This window comes from Misgurnus anguillicaudatus, chromosome 7, assembly GCF_027580225.2.
Source record: "Misgurnus anguillicaudatus chromosome 7, ASM2758022v2, whole genome shotgun sequence".
NCBI classification, from domain to species: domain Eukaryota; kingdom Metazoa; phylum Chordata; class Actinopteri; order Cypriniformes; family Cobitidae; genus Misgurnus; species Misgurnus anguillicaudatus.
Window position 1 is genome coordinate 37751972 of NC_073343.2, and position 24768 is coordinate 37776739.

Genomic DNA, 24768 nt, shown 5'->3' on the forward strand with positions numbered 1-24768 from the left:
TGGATCAGTGAAGGCTTTGGTGTTTTATAACTTGTGTTAGAGCACCAACTAGTGGATAATAGCAGAAATGTGGATTGCTGTAAAAACTCGTCAATGATGTGGAAAGAGTTAATCCCCTTTAAACCAATGCAGTCTCATTAAACATGCTGTTTTGACTCTCTTGTTAATGTGATGTCACACTGATAAAGCCCCGCCCACAGCCACTGACTGACAGTCCTACATTATTATAGTTTTCACCCTCAGTGAGTTGCACGCCATATCTCAATTGTGAGATACTGTTGTCTCAGACAATTCACAGGAATCAGATTTGGCAAATTTGGCATTTTGAACATGATATAATAAATGATCCGTGGGATATTTTGAGCTGAAACTTTACAGACACATCCTGGGAACACCTGAGACCTATTTACATTACATTCACATTTAGGCATTTAGCAGACGCTTTTATCCAAGGCCACTTACAAAACTTATATTACATCTTGTAAAAATGAGCATAATAGGATTTCTTTAAATTCATTTTTATCATTAACACTGCTTTCTTACATTATATTTGTGTCTTTTTTCTTAGTACAAAAATCTATTTTTTTTTTTAATCAAGATCCATTTTTTGATGAGCAAAATTGCCAAAAATATCAATATATTATAATATATAATATTTGTGCCCAAAACTAATTTGCCAATGGGGTAAGGAAAGTTTTTTACATTTAAGTAAACTTATTTCAAGGTTTTATACCCCATTGTTTTAAGTACAAATTCACTTAAATATGATATTTTTTGGTCTAAAAACTAGACTTATTTCTTAGGTCATTTTGTTCGTCAAGAAAATGTATCTTGATTTAAGAATTTTTAGATAGTTTTATTGAAACCCAAAAAAATACATATTTTTTATAAGTATTTAGACTCTTTTCCCAACTTGAAATTTAGTTCAGGTGCCTGCGTTTATAAGAAAGTTGGCACTATAAATGTACTTTACCTATGTGTAGATCAATTACCATAAGTATATTCTTAGAAAGTAATTAAAAGTATTTACAAAGCCTGCACACTTTCTCATTAACTTCTTTGATGCTTTTCACAGATTAGCCCTGCTGTTCAATTGAATAATTTACCACAGCTCTCTATTGTGGCATAAATGTTTTATTTTGAAAAGCAAAGCTGTGCAGACTTCATGGCAAGAGTTAAAAGTATGACTATGTGAGACTGGTCTGAACTGGTCTGATCTTCTACATGTAAATGCCACCATGTTTGTTTCTCTCTCCGTCCCTTTAGGTGTAGCAGAGGTGATCGTGCTGGTGGGAGGCCGGCAGGTCGTCGGCATGAACCAACGCTCGCTGACAGCCGTCACTTGCTTTAACCCTCAGAACAACAAGTGGTACCCCCTGGCCAGCCTGCCTTTCTACAACCGCGAGTTCTTCTCCGTCATTTCGGCGGGGGATAATATCTACCTGTCGGGTAATCAAAGCGACAGCCTGTCACTTGCAGTTATGCGACCTCCCGCAGGTCCACGCTTTTAAATTTAGCACGTCACGCTCAGAGAGATGTTACGAAGGCAGATGGCATCTCTTGTGACTGCCTGTGTGCTTTTTATGATGTTATGAGATACTGCTGCAAAGCTATTATGATAAAATCAATATGAGGTAAATAAATGATTCACGCTTTTGAAGATGTAACAGCAATTTGTTAACTCCTGGATGAATATTATATGTGTAGCATGTAGAGTGCCACAAAAGTTACATATTTTTGATAAATCTGATCAATTTAACTCATTCACCGCCAGCCTTTTTGAGAAAAGTTGCCCACCTGCATTTTTGTGATTTTAACAAAAGTTTCACAAAAATTATCTTCTATAAATATATAAACATACAAATTATATCAAATTAAAGAACACACCCTCTGCTTTCAAACAAACAATAAACAAACAAACAAACAAACAAAATGGGGATAAAACGTTTCATTATATATTTACTTTTCCACTTGATTTAACCACTGAAATATGGATATTTCACTTCAAAAATGCAACATTTTGAGCAAAAAGCTTAAAAAATTGCGTTTTTGTAAAGGAATTTATGTTAGAGATTAGACTCAGAATGACTATCAAACAAAAAGGCAGTTAAAATAAATAATTAAATCTTTTTAACTTCCGTTTTTGATAAATTCGGTTTAGCGGTATTACACTTTCACTTTGAAATTCGTCCAGAAAGGCATATTTATTAGTTAAATATTAACTCATAATTGACGAGATAACTCGTCAATGGCGGTGAATGAGTTAAGCATTGTATGTAAAGCTGTACGCTGTATGTCGTGATAAATGCCGAATTTATACATATTTTACAAATTGGCTTATTCGAATGTATTCATACGTAAGTTAAGCGTACAAATGCATATCATTATTATAAGAACAAAAATGAATCCCCACCTCTAACCGAAAGCAAATCATACAAAAATTCGGTCATACAGATTTATAAAAGTAAGCCACCTTGTATAATTCGTACGAATTGTCAAGATTGTGTTGGACAAATAAGTTGTGCCGCTTTCGTGTATGTTTAAGTCTTGAAAATATATATTTTTTATCTATGCATTTGGCAGGCAGTTTTTCCCAAAGCCACTTACAGTGTAATATATTTCAGGTAAATGTAGTTAGCATGCCTCCAGGTTTTTATTTAAGTATATTTTACATACAAAATAACAAATGCAAAGTATACATTTACAGAAACAACCATGAAACCTAAACAAGTTTTTTGTTCTTTTTGATCTTTTGTCATCTTTAAATGTGAGACTGTGTTGTATTGGGTGCATCAGAGCTCGATTAATGGATGCAATGGGTGTGATGGGTGTTGGTTCAAGGGTGTAAATTGAGACGTCAGCACTCATTTGTGGGTTTTGTATCCTCCCTAGGTGGCACAGAATCAGGAGTTACATTAGCAGATGTGTGGTGCTACATGTCTCTGCTGGATAATTGGAATCTGGTCTCTCGGATGACGGTCCCGCGGTGCAGACACAACAGCGTGGTGTACGATGGCAAACTTTACACCATCGGAGGCCTCGGAGTGGCCGGAAACCTGGATAATGTGGAAAGGTACCATCTAGCGATCTGGTTTAAATGAAATATTTCGTTAGAATTCATTGGACAAACCTGTGGTCAGCTCTTTCTGTGCTACAGTACTGCCCAATCTGATAATTGGATCTCTGTTGAAGTATGGAGAGAGGATTTTGCTGTCAGGTGAATGTGGCTCAGATGAATTGGGTAGATTGGATAAGGTTTCCAACTTTTACCCGAATGTTTACCTTTTATATTTTTTTTATTTAAATATATAAGGGATGCAACGATAAATGCTGATATACACTAATAATATGCTGAATCGCAAAGCCGATTTTATGCACAGCTATTTCTACGACTTTTGATCAGTAAGTCCTTATCGATCACTGTAAGTTTGAGTCGTTTAAAAAACATGCAATTTTATTCAGACAAAGATGACCGGCGGGTCGCAAACAGATTATTTAATGGTCCGCATTTGACAGGTGGGCCGCCAGTTGACTAGCCCCCAAAGTAAACCTATGCTAGCTATTGTTTTTGACAGACATTCCCAGCAAGAAATTGGCATCATTTCACATTTAGGTCAGTGGTTCCCAAACTTTTTTCTTTGGGGCCCATCCCTAGTACAAATACAACAGTACGTCTATCTTTCGGTTTGATTTTGCTATTACACGAAATATTAAGAGAATATTTGACTGCCTCATCTTAGCATTGTCAGCACTTGTTTAAAATACATTTTTATCAAATTATTAGTGGAACATTTTATGCATCTTTATGTGTGCTCAATGCATATCAGATCTTGAGCATATCCCCCAGACCATCCCCTCCCGTGAACACTGGCGCCCCCCATGAGGGAAGGCCAGACCCCAGAGCAATGTTAATTATAAATCTGTTATAATTCTCCCTTTTAGTTCATCTTTTTGTAAATCTGCATGCTATTTTGCCAGCTGAAGAATTGAATAGGAATTTAAGGTTCAATACTCTGTAGCTCAATTGGTGAAGCATTGTGTTAGCAGTGCAAACGTTTTGGGGTCGAATCTCAGGAAACTCACATAGTGATACATGCATACCTTAAATGCACAGTGAGTCCTGAAAATGTATTTTAATAGGCAAGTACATTCTCATTTTCCGAGCATTTTACACAATCACATTATTGCTACTTCAGTAATACACAAGCTCATCAAATGTCAAATTTGCGATGTTGTGGCAACCTCTCACTGGGCGACTCTTAACCTTTCACCATCTTGAAATACCGCACCCCTCGAGTCCAGACCTCTCCGATGAAAGCAAGAGCATGTGCTTTTTTAAAGTGTTAGTAAAATGTAACTCTTTAATTGCCCTCGGATGATGATTTGTGGTCATAAAGTCACAGTCTCACACGTTTTGTCTCTTTAACTCTGAAAATAGTGCAGGAGAGAGACAAAGTGAGGAGAAAGTGATGAATAGAGAGAGCAGTTTAGTTTTTCAACCTGTCACCGAGTCACAGAGCTCGATGTCACTCGCTAAAGCTCTCCGGCACAAAGCAGGACATCTGTGATCTGTAGACGGTGGTTGTAATGAAGATTCATTCATTGAAAGGGACATGTGGATTACATCTATTAAACCAGATAACAAAAAAAACATTTACCAAGTTTCTGTTTTCAAGCCAACATAAAGCTAAAGTTGTCCAGGATTTATATGCAAGTTTCCCTAAAAAATGCATTACAAAAAGGTCAGATAGCTTATGAACAGCATGTTGACTGTAATATTTGCCACACATGTGAACTCAACACACTACGATAACTCTCCATCCAACATCTCTGTAGTTCACACAGCCGCTCCTTTCACTCCAAGTGGCTTTAATCTAGAAAACGCTGCTGGTTAAATGATAAGACAGATCTCAAATGACAGTTTTTGTAATTGAAACTCTTGTTGCTTAATAGAGCTCATCATACAGTAGTCGTGTCTGATCTTTCTGAGGTCTGCGGTGCGTTTGGCGAGCGTTTAGGGCATCTCTCACTGTCTTTTGATCTGCATGTCACTCGCTTCCCCTTACTGTACGTCAGCCAAACATCGAAACATTGTATTTATTTATTTGAATGATGTTTGTCTGCTCAGGACAGTGTCTGGAGTGTCTCCCGTGTATTCCAGCTCAGCAGTGGAGGATTTGTTGTTTTGGCACATGAGGACTTTTTGTGAATGCTTAATGGAAATGACTTGTTTCTGGATAATTGAAAAATACATCCCTGATGTGGTAGTTGAGTACCATCTGTTTTTTTCTGGATGGGATTGCATATTGTGTAATTAACCAGAGCAGATGAAAACGCATACGGTAATGTGTTTAAGGTATGACCTGCGTTACGGTCACAGAGAAACACACTAGCTATGTTTACATGCACAACATTTTGTCAATCCGACTGAGTTTAATTCCATTGCAGGGTTACGACAGTACAGTTTACATGCACCTTAAAATGTTCGTTTACATATTATATATAATCCGAACCAAATCTGCGCAAGCGAACAGGCAGGGTTGCCAAAACCCTGCATATCAAAACCAGCCTAATGGACATTCAAAACTATCCCAAAAGCATTCCAATTACTATTCTCAGCCCAAATATCAAATCTTTAACCCACTGAAAAAATAAACTTGTGGAAACAGTTTAAAAATAGCCCAAATCTATACTCCGCCAAAGAGCAGAGGACTTGGCAACGCAGCGCACAGCATCTCTCTTCGAGTCGATGCTTAATCTCTTGATAAATGCACAAAGTCATATTTGAGTTGGAGAAAGTTGTTCTTGAGAAGTTTTCAGATATAGGGCAAACTTTTTTTAAAGGCACAACGCTATTTTTTTCTTTATGTAATGTCATGAAAGTACACAGGATGTGCAGCGCGTGACCCCATTACCTTAATAATGCATTGCTTGCTATTGTATGTTTCTGTGAGAATTATGTGATACTTAAATAAGAGGTAAATACAAGACGGGAATTTAAGCACAATTCTTCTGCGCATGTGCACAAGGTATTTTTGCATCCAATACTACGACTCATGTGTTTACAAGCCTAATGTTACTTTTCTCCTGATGATGACAGCACCCCTTTCAACACGATGGAAATTTGCATCCGATTGACCTCAATCATACTGATTAAGGTGTTTACTTGAGGACTTTTCAATCCAAATGAGCCATCAATACGATTACCGAGAGTACCAAGTGTGCCCTTTCCTTCTTTCAAATGCAATCTAGTATTGAATTGTATATTTTATTAATGTGACTCTTGACAGCTTTTCTCTTTGGGGTTCATTCAGGTTCCTAAAAAAATCTGTAGTAAACCATAACCATGTGTAACCATGCTCTTCCAGTCTGGCATATTATTCTGATAGTAGAAATGTGTTTACCACCATCAATTTGACAAAAGGATTCACAATAGATGATCAATGTCTCTTGTGTTTTGGACGGCTTTTAAATTCAAAGCTGGATCATAGATCAGACGTCTACCCTTGAGATGAAGGATGGTGATAACAAGAGAATGTATTTTATAGGGAAACGTAATGGATTGAGATGGGTCGACATTGATCAGAGGCTCTCTGTCAGTTTTACAGTCTCTACAGAAAAAGTGCTCGCCTCACACGGAGAAAACATGCGTAACCTTGAGGAAAGAAACGCTTTGGGTCTAGCTGGATAGATTATATATAGAAAGGTCTGTGACTGGTCATGCGTGTGGTCTCTCTCATTCTGGATGGATGAAGATCTGCCGTAGTAATGATGCCAGCTGCACTACAGGTCACCTGCCCTTAACAAACAGCAGAAAGTTCACTAGAGTAAAAGTTCACTGGCCCAGTTACTTTCCAACCAGAACTTGAAAGACACTAAACTGAAATATTTGGCATGACCTTTTTAAACCTTTTACCAAAGGCTTATACTATAAATGGATGAAACTTGTTTTGTAGAGGCATGTACACTGTTAAAAAATTGTCAAAATATGTACCCCAGCTGTCACTGGGGTAGTACCTTTTAAAAAGGTCCTAATATGCACCATTAGGTACAGATATGTATACATTTGTGACCCGTGCTGGCAAAATGAGTCGGAATGAGAAAATAACATTCTCTATTAAAAAAAACTTTAAAGTGATGCATGATTTGTTGGACAGAGCTACATCTGTTTGAAATTGATAGAGTCAGCTAGTCAAGTTAATTTTGAAAAAAAAATGAGTTTTTGACACATCAGCATTTTTATCAGTAAGGGGATTTCTAATTTGGCTATTGACACAAATTTCCACCAAGCTAAATATTGAATTCATACAAAGAAATCATTTAAGTATACAAGTTGAGTCATAATAAATAAAGTGAAATGACACAAGGGACTCAAACAGGGCGGTGTGAGATCGTGCCGTGGGGCCCAGTTTTATAGCATTTTACAAAATACATAAATTTATCTTAAATTCTGTGTAATTAAACCTCAGAGAAATAAGGCTACTAAGCCACAGCCCTCAATTGTATCATTATGGAGCGGTTTCCCGGACAAGGACTAGACTAGTCCTAGACTAAAATAAATTTAAGAGGTGTCCAAACTAAAAACAACTTGCACTGACATATCTTTAAATATATCAGTGCCCTTTGTTTTGCCTCAAAATGCACAGAAGTAATGGTTTTTAGTAAGGCATGTTTGTTTAAACTAGTTATATTTCATATTTAAACTAAGGCAGTCCTGGCTTAAACTAATCCCTGTCTGGGAAACCACCCCTTAATGTTTTGTTCAATTCAAATTCTAAGTTTGAGATACAATTTCTGGTTTAGAAACACTGGTTAAGAGCATGCAGAACTAAACAAAAAGAGTCAAATATGGGATTGTTTTGATCATTTAACATTTTTAGGTTAATACATGATTCCCAAATGTGGCCCTGTCTGTGCAATCCTAACCTAATGATGAGATGAGCTGAATCAGCGTTTGATTTCAGTCTTTGACATGACTTTACATTTAAGATATGAAGATTATATTTTCACAGAATGATTTAGGATGAATTTATGTAGAAAAAAAATGTATGTAGTAAATCACAAAAGACTTTAGCTGTGGTATATGTGAGTATGTTACATCTATATTACATAGAGCGTGGCTGATGCAAGTTTTCCTCATCCTCCTCTTCTCTCTTGGGTCAGATGTGCTAGACATGCTTTTTATAGGAGGAATTAAATGATCATTTCTTTTTCTGGTCTTGGAGTTTGCTTGCAGGGCAACCTTGGCCCAGTTTGTCACTTTGGGTGGCACATTGATAGTGTAAATGTTTTGCATGTGTGTCACGTTTATGTGTGTGCTTTATGATGGCACAAATATTCAGGGTTAAAGACTGGCAATGCACGAACCAATCTATTTCTTGACTAATATAAACATTTGCAGTCATGTAAGTCCATAAAGCTGTTTGTTTTAGTTCCAGAATCTTTGCTATTTTAAGTCAAGTAACTTTAGATGAAAATATGTCATCATGACCATCACGAGACGAGTTTGGGCGACTGAACCTCACGGATGGTTGTTGAGATGACAGGTGCCGTTGCTCGCACCGTCTCACTGTACTGTAATTGCCAGCTCATCAGATATTTTATACGGAGTCTGACCGTCCCAAAAGTGCCGTGACCTCTCCGTTGCCTCTCGCCTGCCAGACATGTGTCGACTTCTTCAGCCGCTTGCGTGATCTCTCCATGTTAAGAATTTAAAGCTCCCGTGAGGCAGCCGTGACATCTGATGCAGGGAAATATTCACAGCCAGTTTTAAAACGCTGAGATCATAGCTTGTTTGTTTTTGCTGCATAATTTATAGATGCAAACCTTTAAATAATATGTGTGACAGCAAAGAGAATAAGAGCATTGACAAAAATTATTTTAAAATAATATTTTTACATTCTGAAGAGTTTCGCTTACCATTGCAAAAATGGATGGATAAGTCGGTACTATGTGATGTGGTTTGTAGTGTTTGTCCCGAGCCATATTTAGAGATGGAAAAATAGTATGTTTTATAACTTAAACCCATGTTAATTTGTTTGGTGTTTTTTAAAAAGTTGATATTAATTAAAAACAAGGGAGAAGAAATGTATTCTGATGATGCTCTTTTGTAGGATTAAGGAGATACAAAATAATTTCCACCCCCAGCCTTCTGGATTTTTCACAATAAGCCACCTAATTAAAGTACGATTTGCATTAAAATCACGTATTGAAATGAATAAGAGTAACATGACTGCAGGTGGTTCATCACCTAAACAAGAAGTCATCATCATCTTTATTTTTAGCTGCACTTCTTTCATCAAACACTAAAGAGGTTTAAGGAAGATGCGCTCACTTAAATATGTGACATGGTGTGATAACAATGCTCTCGATGTGTAATTCATGCTCTTATCCATGAACCTGAGAAATTCACTTGCAAGCCATGTTTTCATATCACTTTAACATCAGTGCTCTTAATCCTACAGAGAAGATTCATTATTTGACACAAGAAATATCCATTGTTCGATGTTGCCATCATATCGAGCGCTTCACTGTTTTTTTAGATAATCTTATAGTATGTTGACATCATTATATGTAAAAAAAAATGGTGTTTATATGATCAAACCCCACCCACAGAAATATAAAATGAAGCATTTTTTTATTTGACAAAATGAAAGATTAAAATATATTGTTTACAGCATGCAACCAAAAATTGCATTTAGACGTTAAAATAAATATAACCTGCAATATTCTTTGTATGTTTCTGGTTTGCTTATCTTGGCTCATGAGAATCTTCTAGCATTTTCTGAAAGAGATAAAACTTACTTTTTTAATAGATGATAAGGCAGGTTTGCCTGCAGACCGCAGCAGCTGAAATCATCTTTCTGCTTTACCATTAAGACTCATAATGGTCTCAGTCAGTGAGCATGACCAGGTCTCATTCCCTGCCCAATTTACACTCTCTAACAGGCAATCTCCTGATATTCCCTACGGAGCAGAACGCAGGACCTGAGTTTAAAATCTTGGCTAGTTTCCCTCCTCACCTGTGAGCTTATACAGTGGATTAAATGAGTTTTAATCCTGAGAGAAATTTAATAAGGTCACAAAGAGTTTAAGATATCTGCAGTGCGTTCTTGTGTTTTTGCATTTAATAACATCACAATACTGTTGCTTCTCATGCTGGTGAAGATCCAAAAAATCATTCCCACTTTGGACATTAACAAGACAATTAATGACATTTATTGTAAAAAATTATAGATGTTGTATCTCCTCATTAATATTAGACCTGACCTCAACAAGCCACATGATGTAAGATTTGTGTTCATAACACAAACAGTGTGAATGATAAAATTTAATATTGCCAGGTGTGATTACTGCACATACATAAGGATTTTGCCTTCAAATTTACATTTATGCATTAGGCAGACGCTTAGCGACTTACAGTGTTCAGATTTTTATCAGTTTGTGTGTAGGGATGCACCCAATGTTTTGCGACCGAAATTTTTCGGCCGAAAACAGCAAAAACACATTTTCGGTGTTTGGCCAAACAAGTGAAAAGGCCAAATAAATTTTATCGAACAATGAGGTCTTTGTTGACGTGATTGAATGGCAATCAGTGCGTGAATGCAGTAAACATGTTGGTGAAAGCATTTTAAAATAGACGCAAAAACATACAGCACTACATGTTTCATTTATAATTTATAATCAAGACATCCTGAACAAAAAAGACACAAACCTGGGTGTTTGTCTGCTGAATGCACAAGCACGGAGAACGAGAGACTATAGCTCTTCATCTCATGTCATAGATGAAAAAAGGAACAACGGAGATTGTCAGCGGTATGTAATAAAAACTTCCTAGAATCAGATAAGTCCCACAATGACAAACACCCAAATATTAAATGAGAAATAAAACTTTTTGTTAAGAAATATAGTAAAAAGGACATTCTGAAAATGTAACTTGTGCAATGGTCAGAAAATTAGCAAAATAATTAGGGAAATTAAAAATGTAACATGTTTGTTATTCAGGCTGATTGTTTCATTTTATTCGGCTTTGACCAAGAATTTTCCGTTTGGTGCATCCCTATTTGTGTGTTCCCTGGGTTCAAACCCATGACCCTTTGCACTGCTAACACAATGCCCTACTCCTGAGCTACATAGGAACACATCCAAATACAAATACAACTTATAAACAAGTAAAAGACTTGAGTTGTTGTTGACTTTAACAGGATGAGCTGTGTTTTGTTTTCTCTCTTCAGATACGACACCATCACTAACCAGTGGGAGATGGTGGCTCCTCTACCCAAACCAGTGCATTCAGCCGGAGCCACGGTCTGTGGAGGAAAGATTTATGTGTTTGGAGGAGTAAATGAAGCCAGTCGATCTGCTGGAGTCCTTCAGTCGTATGTGCCTCAAACCAACACCTGGAGCTTCATTGAGTCTCCGATGATCGGTACGAACACACTTGAATTACTTGTGTCTGACAGCAAACTGTGTTCCGATATTCTGATCTCTTGTTATGACTTTAGTTCCTCCTTTGATGAAGAGTAAAGGCTTTTCAAATCACTAAACCTAAAGCCTGGAGTATAGTCTGTTTTTACATGCATGCGAACGTTTATTTGACTCGTATGTGTACAAAGATGTTCGACACGTGCATTACGACAAAATGCAATGCAACTCCTGGGCTACATACTAATGTGTACTACAATGTACGCAGGGTTTCAAAAACCCAGCGGTGCACATACAGTACTTTACAATACTTGTCTAATTGCAAGTACAGTATGTCCACGGACCATCGCGTACAGTACACATATAAATTGCACTATACTTCAGCCTTAAGTATGTGAATTGTAAAAGTAATAATTATATATATATATATATATATATATATTTTTTTTTTTAAAGTTATGTTTTTGGGCCGTTTTTTGCCTTTATTAGATACATAGTAGAAGAGGACAGGAAAGTATAGGGTGGAGAGAGGGGTACGGGATCAGCAAATGTCAGAGCACTTGCCCACTACACCATCGGCTCCATAATTATACTTCTTACCTGTTTATAGTTAGTGTTTCAAAAATGCATGATTAGTAAAATAAATAATGCATTACAATATGCATATATTTTTGCATTCTCAATATCTGCATTTAAAATGTAAGATGTATTCACATGCAAAAATATACAGCTACTTTATATGAATTTTGACACAAGTAAGAGAGCAGTTTGATTTTTAGGCCAAAAAATTCAGTATGCATGAACAAGTATAGCTCTAACATCGGGTGTGTTATTTTTCCATGTCTAAAGTTTTCGTCAGACTGTGGTAAAGCTATAAGAAATAACTGCATTAAGTTTCTCTGCTGGTTGACTTCATTAGCATGTGGCATTTTGACACGCTGCAGATATATTGAGCCTGTGGGTGGAGAAAAGCTCAGGGGAAAAAACTCAGATGAAGTGCTGAGGGACGCACAGCAGGTGCAGAGCCCAAATCTCACCTTACAGCTGGAAAAACCAAAAGTTTTGTCATTAATACAGAAGTGTGGATTATAGCTAAACTAAAACTGTACTAAAAGTAAAGGATGTTTTATAAAGTAAATGCACAGTAAAGACGCAACACAAGAAAATTTCGGCATTCACTCATTTGTTATTTCTCAGATGAGCATTTATTTGTTATTGACAGCTTAAATATGTTAACATAATTGACCATCAGAATGAAGTGATGATAAAACAAAGTTTTGTCTGCGTCATACCTAAAAAATTAAATAATGGGCTGATAAATCATTCACACTTATTTTTGCACCTTTGTCTCTGAATCATACGTTACATAAAAAGGCATCTAGCTCCATTTTTGGAAGTGTAAGTGTTTTTGTGATGGTCTGTATCAGATAAAAGCATGCCTTCTGATTGTTTATTTAGTCTTTATCCTTCAGTAGATGGTTTTGTCTAGTTGACTTTAAATGTTTTATTACATGTGAGGTTCTTTAGAAGTTTTTTGCACTTGTCATGGTTCACCCTTTGGGCCTTATTTTAAACTAGGTGCACTTACGGCGTCTCCGAATACTCTTTTGCTAGTTTAACAATAGTCCAAAAGGGTCGTACCAATTCTCTTAATGAGTCATGTTTGTCCCATATGGCAAAAAAATATATTTAAAAAATAATTTTGGATATGTTTACAATTTTTCACCAAGATATTTTTTGGCCATTTTTTATATTTCGAAATATTTTGAAGCATTCATATTCCCATCGCATTGAAAGAAAAACTTTTTATGCACTTACAATAAAAAAACAATATTTTTAAATTTATCCTTATTTTGTCAAATTAAAAAATGCTTCGTTTTTTATTTCTGTGGGTGGGGTTTGATCATATAAACACAATGTTTTACATATAATAATCAGTTTTATTATAACCTGTAAACATAACAGGTTTAAAAAAGGTCAAATGTAAACATTTTTTAATTGCAAAATTATACTTTATAAACTTTTATATTTTGTCCAGGAAAAAAATATATATTTGCCATATGGGTTTTAAAAGTAGAAATGTTTTAAATTTATGTTATTTACTGGAAAGAGTTTGTTCAAAGTTAAATACATTTGAAATATTAACAAGTCTTTATCTTTACAGAATAAAACTATACAATAACAGCCTCATGCAAAGCATTCTGGGAATCAGAAATCATCATCAACCTTTTTTTGGTTTTGCTTCAGATTTTGTTTTCCAGAATGTTTAGCTTGATGCTGTTTTTTTAGTTTTACTCTGTAAAGACAAAGACTTGTAAATGTTTAATGTTCATTTAACTTTGAACAAAATGTTGCCAGTAAAAAACATACATTTTAATACGGTAAGTTACCGGCAACCCAGCTGCAATTTCTACAGATTTTTTTTACAGTGTATTTGTTTCCCCAAAATACATTTTGAAATAAATGTTGATATAGACGTTTTCAGCAGCAACAACTTACAGTAAACAAATGGCTTTTGTAACGTTACTGTGTAAAGTTAATGTATAATGTTAGCTGCATGTCCTTGAATTTTTGCTTGTCTGCCGCACAGTTGGGATCTATGCTCCTCATTTTCCCTTGTCTTTAGGAAACCAAAACATTTTATTTTCAACAAAGTATTTGTTTCAGAGATCAGTTTAGCCACTAGCAAAACCGATAAATAAATATAGACTGGAAGATCACTTCGAATCAGGCACGTAAACGCAACAGCACACATGCGTCAGCTGAACCCATCTATATAAAGGTTAAAACTAAAGATATTTTCAAAATTCAAAAATATATTTAATTAAGCGTCACTTTCCACAAAATGTAATTAGCATATATTTAAAACATATTTTTGGCCAGATAAATGTATTTTTTTGCCAAATGGGATGTTTTCGGTGTAATGTGCGATCTGGCATATTAAAGCGCCTTTAAATAATAAGGAAAACTGCACTATTAACTTTAGACCAGGTTTTAGTCGGTCAATGGCGCAGTCGTTTTAAGTTGCCTCAAAATAGCAAACACGCCATGCGCCTGAACACACCTCGATTTCATACCAGCACGGCCATGAGCGAACAGATGGCTACAAGTGCATTTGCTATTTAAACAATGTGGCACTGGTGAAAATAATAACTGCGTCGGGCTGAAACTAGCAATAAACGTGCATCGCGTAAGATACTGTAGGGACCTTAGTTGTCATTTCTCACTCTTCACTATGTTGTTTCAACCTCGTATTATTTTTCAGAGACTCAAAGGCAGAATGTCTGACCTTCTGGTGTTTATAATGCCAAACTCATGAATCACACAAAGCTCTCTTACTAAACTCAATTTTAAAATATTTGTTTAAATGTTAAAATACACCATCTGTTCTAGTACTGTATGCAGCGAAACTGCCTTCTTTTATAAACATATTTTTATAATCTTTCAAAGCAGTGTTGAAGAAGACGAGTTTGTGCTACACTGCTATAATTATTGCTTCCTTCATCTTGGATTTACTGAAAAGTTCACATTTGCGATGTGACGATCACCTGATACAAATTCGCTGGTCAGAGTTTACCAAACTTGACCAAATGACCAAACTTGCATTTCCGATCTACCACATTCACGTGTGTATTTAAAGTCAATGGAACGAAAAGTGCAGTGTGACCGAGCCATAATAGTCACATGAAGCATTTTTATGCTATTATCTTCATTATTTTTTAATCTAGCTTGGCTGAAGCATTATGTTTAAAAGCTCAGACATTCTGTTTAACATGTTTTAATGACATGAGACCAAGTAAACGTTGACAGTTTTCATTTTTGGTTGAATTGTTTCTATAAATAACATGGGTAACAAGCTGGCAAATTAAAGTCGACATCTGCATAATGCCCTGTGCTGTGCTACTAATGGCGATGTTCACCATTAATGCTGATGTAATATTGAGCCCAGACTTTGCTTAGATTCCTTGCTTAGCAACAAATGAATGCTGATATTTGTGAGACCAATGAAACATAAGTGAGTTTTGTACAGCCGTAAGGGAGGGATACAGAATAAAGGACCCTGACATTTAACTCTACAGCCAAAGGCAAACCTTCGCTTTACACGTGTAACTTTAAAACACTTTTGAGTCGCCCCAGGGTCAAACGGGGCAGGTTGTTTAGATGAATTGTTGTTTCTTAGAGCAGGTGACGCAAAGTTCAGAGACCACGGCTGACATCACATCTCGAGGAGATCTGCTCTTCAAAGGCCAACCGTGTGTGGGGAGAAACTTGATATTTTGATTATTGTGCAGGGTTCGAGTGATTTGGAAAGGTCAGGTATCCATGAGTAAACGGGTAATGAACCTCTGATAACTATACATCATATCATCTGAGCGGACCTGGCTGGGTGCTTATTGATTCTGATGTTGCTGTGTACTGTGAGGCGTTTATTGATTTTGATGTCACCTTGGACGGCTCAGGAATCGTGTGGTTATTGCATCTGCGTCTCCTGCACCGTTTGTTTGCGTAAGAAGCAGCGGCTGCTTTTATTGTCCTTTTATTTGACTTCCTGCTCAATCGATTAAATCACGGAAACTGTCAACATTAAGATTTATAACAGCACCATGTTAACTAATTGTAATACAGGGGGTGTAGCTTAAATATTTGGTTGGCGACCTGTGGGTTCAAACCCTGCAATAAACTTTCTTCTGTTTGTGGCTCAATATTACACAAAAACTGAAAAATAATAAATAAAAACAGACACAGTGGGAAAGCTTGTGTGAGAGTTTATGCAATTTTTCAGCTTTTCTGGACTTATCATTGGGGATTGCCATTGTCACCACCGCTGCCGTAAATAACAGCACTAAACTCTTCACTGGACGGAGATGCTGTGTGATTGTGATGTACGGTATTGTGTTGTGTATTTAAGGTAAATAAACTCACCATGGAGCAAAGCTGCTCACAGACAGGACACATACGGGATCTTCATGCTCTGCTGTCTTTGTTGTGTGAAACTTTGTTTAACTCTATAAGAACTGTTGGGGTTTGTGTTGATCGAAACAATGTCTGCAAGTGTGCATGAGAGGTTTCTTGAATGACATCATTTAGTAGTTGTGCCACCCTACTGAGTGAGGCAGATTGACACTTCAGTGCACAGCAGGCGCTGGCCGATAAGTGCTGAACACACTGGCACACATGATTATACACACACACACAATCACTACCTCTCTCTTTCTTACATGCACACACGCATGCATACACACACATACAGGGGGGCAGTTGTAGACTAGTGGTTAGGTTGTTGCCGGTTCAAGTCTCACAGCTGGTGGGTTTTGACTGTGGTTCCCTTGAGCAAGGCACCTTACCCTAATTGCTCCCCGGGCGCTGGGATAACTGCCCACTGCTCCGGTTGTGTCTGTGTTCACAACTTGCAGTGCGTGTGTTCCATAGTCACTGGGTTGGGTTAAATGCAGAGGTCACATTTCAAGTATGCGTTGCATTCTTGACAAGCATGTCACTTTAAAATTACACACACACACACACACACACACACACACACACACACACACACACACACACACACACACACACACACACACACACACACACACACACACACACTCCCTCTTACATGCACACACACAAACACGCATGCATGCACACACACACACACACACACACACACACACACACACACACACACACACACACACACTCCCTCTTACAAGCACAAACACCCACCCACACGCATGCATGCACATACACACACTCCCTCTTACATGCACACACACCCACACGAATGCTAGCACACACACACTCTCTCTTACATGCACACACAAGCATGCACACACTCCCTATTACATGCATAACACACACGCATTCACACACACGCATGCGCACACACACAAGCACTCTCTCTTACATGCACAAACACGCATGCATGCACACACACACACACACACACACACACACACAAACACGCACACTCCTTCTAACAAGCACAAACACCCACCCACACGCATGCATGCACACACACACACACACACTCCCTCTTACATGCACCCAGACCCACACGAATGCATGCACACACACACACACACACACACACACACACACACACACACACACACACACACACACACACACTCTCTCTTACATGCATGCACACACATGCATGCACACACTCCCTCTTACATGCATAACACACACGCATTCACACACACGCATGCGCACTCCCTCTTACACACACGCAAGCACACACACACACACACACACACACGCAAGCACACACACACACACACACACTCCATTTTTCATGCATACACACACATGCACACACTCCCTCTTACATGCACACACACACAAACTTTATTGGACATTTTTTTTTAATTTTTTATTTGGCATTTAAATAATAAAGCCTTTTAGTGTTTTGGTAATAAAAATGAAAATAATGTCACGATGCAAAAGAAAAACTATAATTATACATGATTTAGACTTTAAAAAATCTAACTAAATACTTTATTCCTTTTTGATTCCTAATAGTAATATAAACTTTCTTTTCCTCTTTACCCCTAATAGATGCTTTGATTTGCTTATTTTAAGGATTTTTAAGGTTCATCACAAATGAAACAAGATTGTCAATTAAAAAAATAACTGTACAATAATGAAACACAAATGATGAGCTACCAGTATTAAATACAGGTGCTGATATTTCTAACTATTATTTACTAACCATCCCCTCACTTTTCTGTCTTGTATCAGTTTTCTATCAGTAATATTTGTTCTCCACTGAAGATCTCGCTGTAAATGTGAAAGGCTTCAGGATTTGGTGAGCTCAATGCTCCTTTAGTGTCTGAGGTGAAATCACAGCTGTTGAGCTCAATGTGTTTTGGATTCAATTATGTTCCGCTCTCATTAATTATTTATGAGCTTTCTGCTGCTTGATTACTCACATCAGAGAGATTAACCGCATTCATACCACTATAACCTAACAGTGTAGTATTGATTTACAGTTGGTCAGCAGGTTCACCACAGCTATACAGTTACTAATGTTATACTAATGTATTTTAGAAATGAATAAGCTGTAAGAGCACAATAGACCCATGAGACATCTCTGCTACATAATGAGCTTTGTAATCTTGTTGAGCAGATCCTTCAGAAGGCCTGAGGATTTATACAAAACATAATTCAGTACTTCATTCAAATACATCAGTGATTCATCTAGACAACGTCTCATAAAGTCACAGACATAATTCCTCTCCAAATCAACAAAAAAATTAGGAAATAAGCATAAGAGGGTTTTTTTCTAATAATAATAATTTTTTGCATAATGCTGTAAAAATAAATAGACTGCAAAGAAACATAGACTTTTATATAATTATAATGATCTAAATATTTTAAGTGCAAGAACATGAAATTTTTATATGGCAAGTTAAATACATTGATGGTTCAGTAAAGGTAATAGGGTGAAAAGTTTTCATATGGTTCATCTAGAGGTCTGTGACACTGTGAAACTCAGTGTGTGTTTTATTCCTCTGTTTTTCAGATAATAAGTACGCTCCTGCTGTGACACTGAATGGATATATATTCATACTTGGAGGAGCTTACGCGAGAGCGACCACCATTTATGACCCAGAGAAAGGAAATATCAGAGCAGGACCCAACATGAATCACTCCAGACAGTTCTGCAGGTAACATCATAAATAACTAAACCTAGTAATAAACCTCAAAGCCCTAAAACCAACCAGCATCTGTCCAGAAAACTCTCGGGATGTGAAATGGGAAAATCACTTTGCAGTCTTTTGATAAAGCTGGTTAAAGGTTTATTGCTCTTGTTAGTTGTTTGCTAAGACAAGATTCAGCATGACTGTTCAAAATGAGGTTTAGAGATTTAAACAAACCCTAAAGATTAAACTTCAACTCTTTATGCTGTCAACTCTTTGGATCTGATGCTTTGGATCTGATTCTTTGGATCTGATGCTTTGGATCTGATGCATTGGATCTGATGCTTTGGATCTGATGCTTTGGATCTGATGCTTTGGATCTGATGCTTTGGATCTGATGCTTTGGATCTGATGCTTTGCATCTGATGCTTTGGATCTGATTCTTTGGATCTGATGCTTTTGGATATGATGCTTTGGGCCTGATGCTTTGGATCTGATGTTTTAGGCCTGATGCTTTGGATCTGATGTTTTGGGCCTGATGCTTTGGATCTGATGCGTTGGATCTGATGCTTTGGGTCTGATGTTTTGGGCCTGATGCTTTGGATCTGATGTTTTGGGCCTGATGCTTTGGATCTGATGCGTTGGATCTGATGCGTTGGATCTGATGCTTTGGGTCTGATGCTTTGAATCTGATGCTTTGGTACTGATGTTTTGGGCTTGATGCTTTGGATCTGATGCTTTGGGTCTGATGTTTTAGATCTGATGCTTTGGATCTGATGCTTTGGATCTGATGCTTTGGTACTGATGTTTTGGGCTTGATGCTTTGGATCTGGTGTGTTAGATCTGATGCTTTGGGCCTGAAGCTTTGGATCTGATGCTTTGGATCTGATGCATTGGATCTGATGCTTTGGATCTGATGCTTTGAATCGGATGCTTTGGATCTGATGTTTTGGGTTTTATGCATTGGATATGATGCATTGGATCTGATGCTTTGGATCTGATGCATTGGATCGGATGCATTGGATCTGATGCTTTGGATCTGATGCATTGGATCTGATGCATTGGATCTGATGCATTGGATCTGATGCATTGGATCTGATGCATTGGATCTGATGCTTTGGATCTGATGCTTTGAATCGGATGCTTTGGATCTGATGTTTTGGGTTTTATGCATTGGATCTGATGCATTGGATCTGATGCTTTGGATCTGATGCATTGGATCGGATGCATTGGATCTGATGCTTTGGATCTGATGCATTGGATCTGATGCATTGGATCTGATGCATTGGATCTGATGCTTTGGATCTGATGCTTTGAATCGGATGCTTTGGATCTGATGCTTTGGATCTGATGCTTTGGATCTGATGCATTGGATCTGATACTTTGGATCTGATGCATTGGATCTGATGCATTGGATCTGATGCATTGGATCTGATGCATTGGATCTGATGCATTGGATCTGATGCTTTGGATCTGATGCTTTGGGCCTGATGCTTTGGGTCTGATGCTTTGGATCTGATGCTTTGGGCCTGATGCTTTGGATCTGATGCTTTGGATCTGATGCATTGGATCTGATACTTTGGATCTGATGCATTGGATCTGATACTTTGGATCTGATGCATTGGATCTGATGCATTGGATCTGATGCATTGGATCTGATGCTTTGGATATGATGCATTGGATCTGATGCTTTGGATCTGATGCTTTGGATCTGATGCTTTGGATCTGATGTTTTGGGCCTGATGCTTTGGATCTGATGCTTTGGGTCTGATGCTTTGGATCTGATGCTTTGGGCCTGATGCTTTGGATCTGATGCTTTGGATCTGATGCTTTGGATCTGATGCTTTTGGATCTGATGCTTTGGATCTGATGTTTGGATCTGATGCGTTGGATCTGATGCTTTGGATCTGATGCTTTGGGTCTGATGCTTTGGATGTGATGTTTTGGGTTTGATGCTTTGGATCTGATGTTTTGGGCCTGATGCTTTGGATCTGATGCATTGGATCTGATGCTTTGGGTCTGATGCTTTGGGTTTGATGCTTTGGATCTGATGTTTTGGGCCTGATGCTTTGGATCTGATGCGTTGGATCTGATGCTTTGGGTCTGATGCTTTGGGTTTGATGCTTTGGATCTGATATTTTGGGCCTGATGCTTTGGATCTGATGCTTTGGATCTGATGCTTTGGATCTGATGCTTTTGGTCTGATTCTTTGGATTTGATGCTCCGGGTCTGATGTGTTTATGTTGTTTTGTGTGAGATAGTAATAAACTCGGCTGATGATGAAGAACAAACACTGAAACACTAAATCACTGTAGCAGATTTAAACTCCTGCTGAATAGTTAAAACACAAAAATGTTTTCCAGAAGTGATGTGTCGGTTACAGTCGGACTCCCACGAGTTTCTGCATTTGCATTTTAGAAACCTGTCATGAGTTTGAAATGAATATGGAAGATTAGATAGAAGATAATTTGTCTCATTCATCAGGAACATAGTTTAACAGTAAGACGTTTTGTATTGTGGGAAACAGGAACAGATTTTTCATCCTAAATCTTATGTGTGTGCTTAGAAATGACAGAAATTCATACTTCTGGTTCTAAGCAATTCTGATGTGTTAGCCGTTATATAGATATATATTTTAATCGATTTATTATAAGCAAACATTTTATAAAGATAGTTCACCTGTCAATCATTTGTGAGTGCTAATCATGTTGTAGGCTATATTTAATTATGTTTGCAATAGAGAAACATGTTACATACTTTATGGCCCAGCCTTTTATTTTAATCATTTTTGATTAAACATCTTGTGATTCAAATTTTTTTTATTTAGCCTTACACGTAATGTACTCTTATCTCTTACAGCGCAGCGGTCCTGGATGGGAAGATTTATGTGACCGGTGGGATTGTGAGCAGCGAGGGTCCGGCGTTGGGAACCATGGAGGCCTTTGACCCCTGTGCAAACGCATGGACACTGCAACAGAGTTTGCCCTGCCCGCTTTTCAGACACGGCTGTGTAGTTATCAAGAAGTACATTCAGAGCGGGTGATGCTGAAACAGCCAAATGTGACACTGAACGTCCAGGTTTAACAGTGCTGATGTTTTCTTTCTTTTCCCACAAGCACTCAGAATGTACGAGCTACAAACAAGCCTTCATGCACCTGATGGAGTCATAGCCTTAATGCTCCGTGGCCGTTTTCATTAACAGAATTCATCTATTCACAAACGTCAGTAGTATTTTTTTCTTGACACGTCACCTTTTCTTTAAACAGAACTGTAAAAGGTTTGCTGTCTGGTTCATTCGTAACCGTTTCATCATCTCAGTATTGAAGCGGCCACAGTCTCACTTCTGTTTAATAACATAGAAAGAAAAGAGACAAAATGTTTCTCTTGCACAATCACTAAAACCTCAGTTGACCCTTCACTAAGCTCCGCCCTTTTTGGTTACTGTTGCTTATTGCTCAGAATCTCTCATAGGAATCAATTAAAAGTGTTGGTGCAATAAATTGGATGGTGCAATATTCAGTACAATTTACCCATAAAGTAGTAAAAATAAAATGGATGTCTACTATATTGGCCAGAATGTAGCGTGGCATTGCAATTATTTTTCTTTGAACTAAATTGTTGCATTTTTCTTAAATTAATATTTAAATATAATAATTTTAAGTACTTAAATAATTTTATTATTTTATTTGGCAATAAGTTCTTGCATCAAGTTATATAAAGTGAAAAGGGAAAATAAAATGCCACATGTATCCTCTCTAGGTACCTTGTTTAATTTTAGTAATTCTCCCGGCAATGTGTTTTTCAGTACCTTTAAAGATGGGCCTGAGCGAAGGGTCAGTTTTCCAATTCTGCACAAGTTAGGGATAGTTTACTGAAATTATTTTATTATTTACTCATCTCTAAGTTGTTACAAACTTGTATACATTTCTTTGTTATGCCAAATCCAAATATTCATGTACAGACAGATCTGGAGCACCATTGACTTCCATAGTATTATTTTTCTTACTGTCAAAGTCAATGGTGCCCAAGATCAACTTGGTTACAAAATTCTTCAAAAAATCTTTATTTGTATACAAGTTTGTAACAACCTAATGGTGAGTACTGTAAAAGATGACATGGGTGATCTATCTCTTTAATTCATGTATTAGTTTCATTATAATATCCACATAAATTAGACAGAGGAAGAGCATTTGATGTGTGAAGACGTTCGTTTGCCAGGAGAAGATGGAGTTCGAGCAGTAACACAGCGGGAAATAATCTCTGCTTTCTCCAACGACATCCACTAGAAAACTTTTAATTGGCAGCCTCTTGGGTCGGAAAGATGAAGTTGTGCCGGAACGCCTCCGAAGGAACTGATGTGAAATTTGTGGCTTGAGTTTCACACTTTTTTGCACGCAGCCAAAGCACAAATCGTCTGAGTTTCGGAGAGAAAACTGTTTGCCTTCATTTTCTCTGCATTGCCAAACACTGAAGACGGCACGACACGCCGTCTAACAGGGAGAAACTCTCTCTTTACATTACAGTAAAAAAGGTTTATTTTAGAAATGATACTGTACGTGTTGACAGACTGTTTCTAGACAAATGTATAGTATGTTGATGAAATGTATTGTACAAAAACGTAAGCTGTTATTACTGTCCAGATTTAAATGATAATACATGCAGTATGCAAAATACATTGTACATTTGTAATGAAGGCATATATGTCTCATTGTTTATATCCAAAAGCAAATGAGATTGGGGTGAGGATCTTATTTATAGGGTTTACACTTTTTTAAATACCAAAAGTGACAACGCAAGGTTTGGTTAGTGGTTTTTGGACATATGCATTGTTCCAGATGGAGAACTGCAGTACATCTGATCTGTCTTTCCTAAAACACATCACAAAACTACTGAACCTGCAGCAACACAAAACAAATGTTTTATCTACAATAAGTTGTTTGGAGACTGAATTGAATGTAAGAGATAATAAACATACAGCACATCTTTATGTTGCCTTCACCTCACTGGATGCAAATACAAACAATTCACAAATAAATAATAATAATAATAATAATCAATAGTCCAAATGATACTTTACGTTTATATTTAAAACTAAACTAAATTGAATTTAACCCTTTAGATCAAAATAAGGCACACTGATTATATACTGGAAAATCAGGTCTGAAGGGGTTAAAACTAAACCAGCAAGAGTTTATTTGTTGTATAGCAAGAAACACATTTCATTTTTGTTACTTTACAAAATCCTGGTATATTTTTTAATAAATCCTCCACCCACAGTGTAATATTTTTGCCGCAGTAAACCGTGTTGGACTTTCGGTACCTGACACGCCTATCAGAAGATTAGAGGTGATAGTAAATTTCTCCTTCATCTTTGTGATAACATCACTGTACGTTTTGATGATTATGATAATGTAAGTTCAGCTCATCATCATCATCATCATCACAGATGCATTATCTTGTCCTTAAGCCGTCACGCTGCATGAATAAAACGCGCCGTTGGCTGTGTGCCATCTTCTGGCGTTCTCCAAATCCTCCCTCCCAATATTTACTGATGTGGAACAGTTCATTTCCTCTGTGCGCTTGTTGCCGCCTCGCTCCCTTTCTGAACAGCCTGCTGTCTAAATGGCATTAAAAAGCCGAGCCATGTGACTAAAGTCTGGCACGATCTGAAAACTTCCCGCACCTGTCCACCTCCATCTCT

General features: G+C 37.4%; 1 protein-coding gene across 3 annotated transcripts in view; it reads left to right on the top strand.

Moving 5' to 3' along the window:
• The window catches only part of LOC129417437 (kelch-like protein 29), a 108480-nt gene extending 84426 nt beyond the window's left edge, over positions 1-24054 (top strand). For all 3 annotated transcript variants that reach the window (XM_055172100.2, XM_055172101.2, XM_073869892.1), the window contains exons 9-13: positions 1267-1449; positions 2893-3073; positions 11235-11428; positions 18950-19094; positions 21927-24054. In XM_055172100.2, the coding sequence (XP_055028075.2) occupies positions 1267-1449; positions 2893-3073; positions 11235-11428; positions 18950-19094; positions 21927-22110 (887 nt within the window). In that variant the 3' untranslated portion in view covers positions 22111-24054. The remainder of the gene's footprint in view (positions 1-1266; positions 1450-2892; positions 3074-11234; positions 11429-18949; positions 19095-21926) is intronic.
• The last annotated feature ends 714 nt before the right edge of the window (positions 24055-24768 follow it).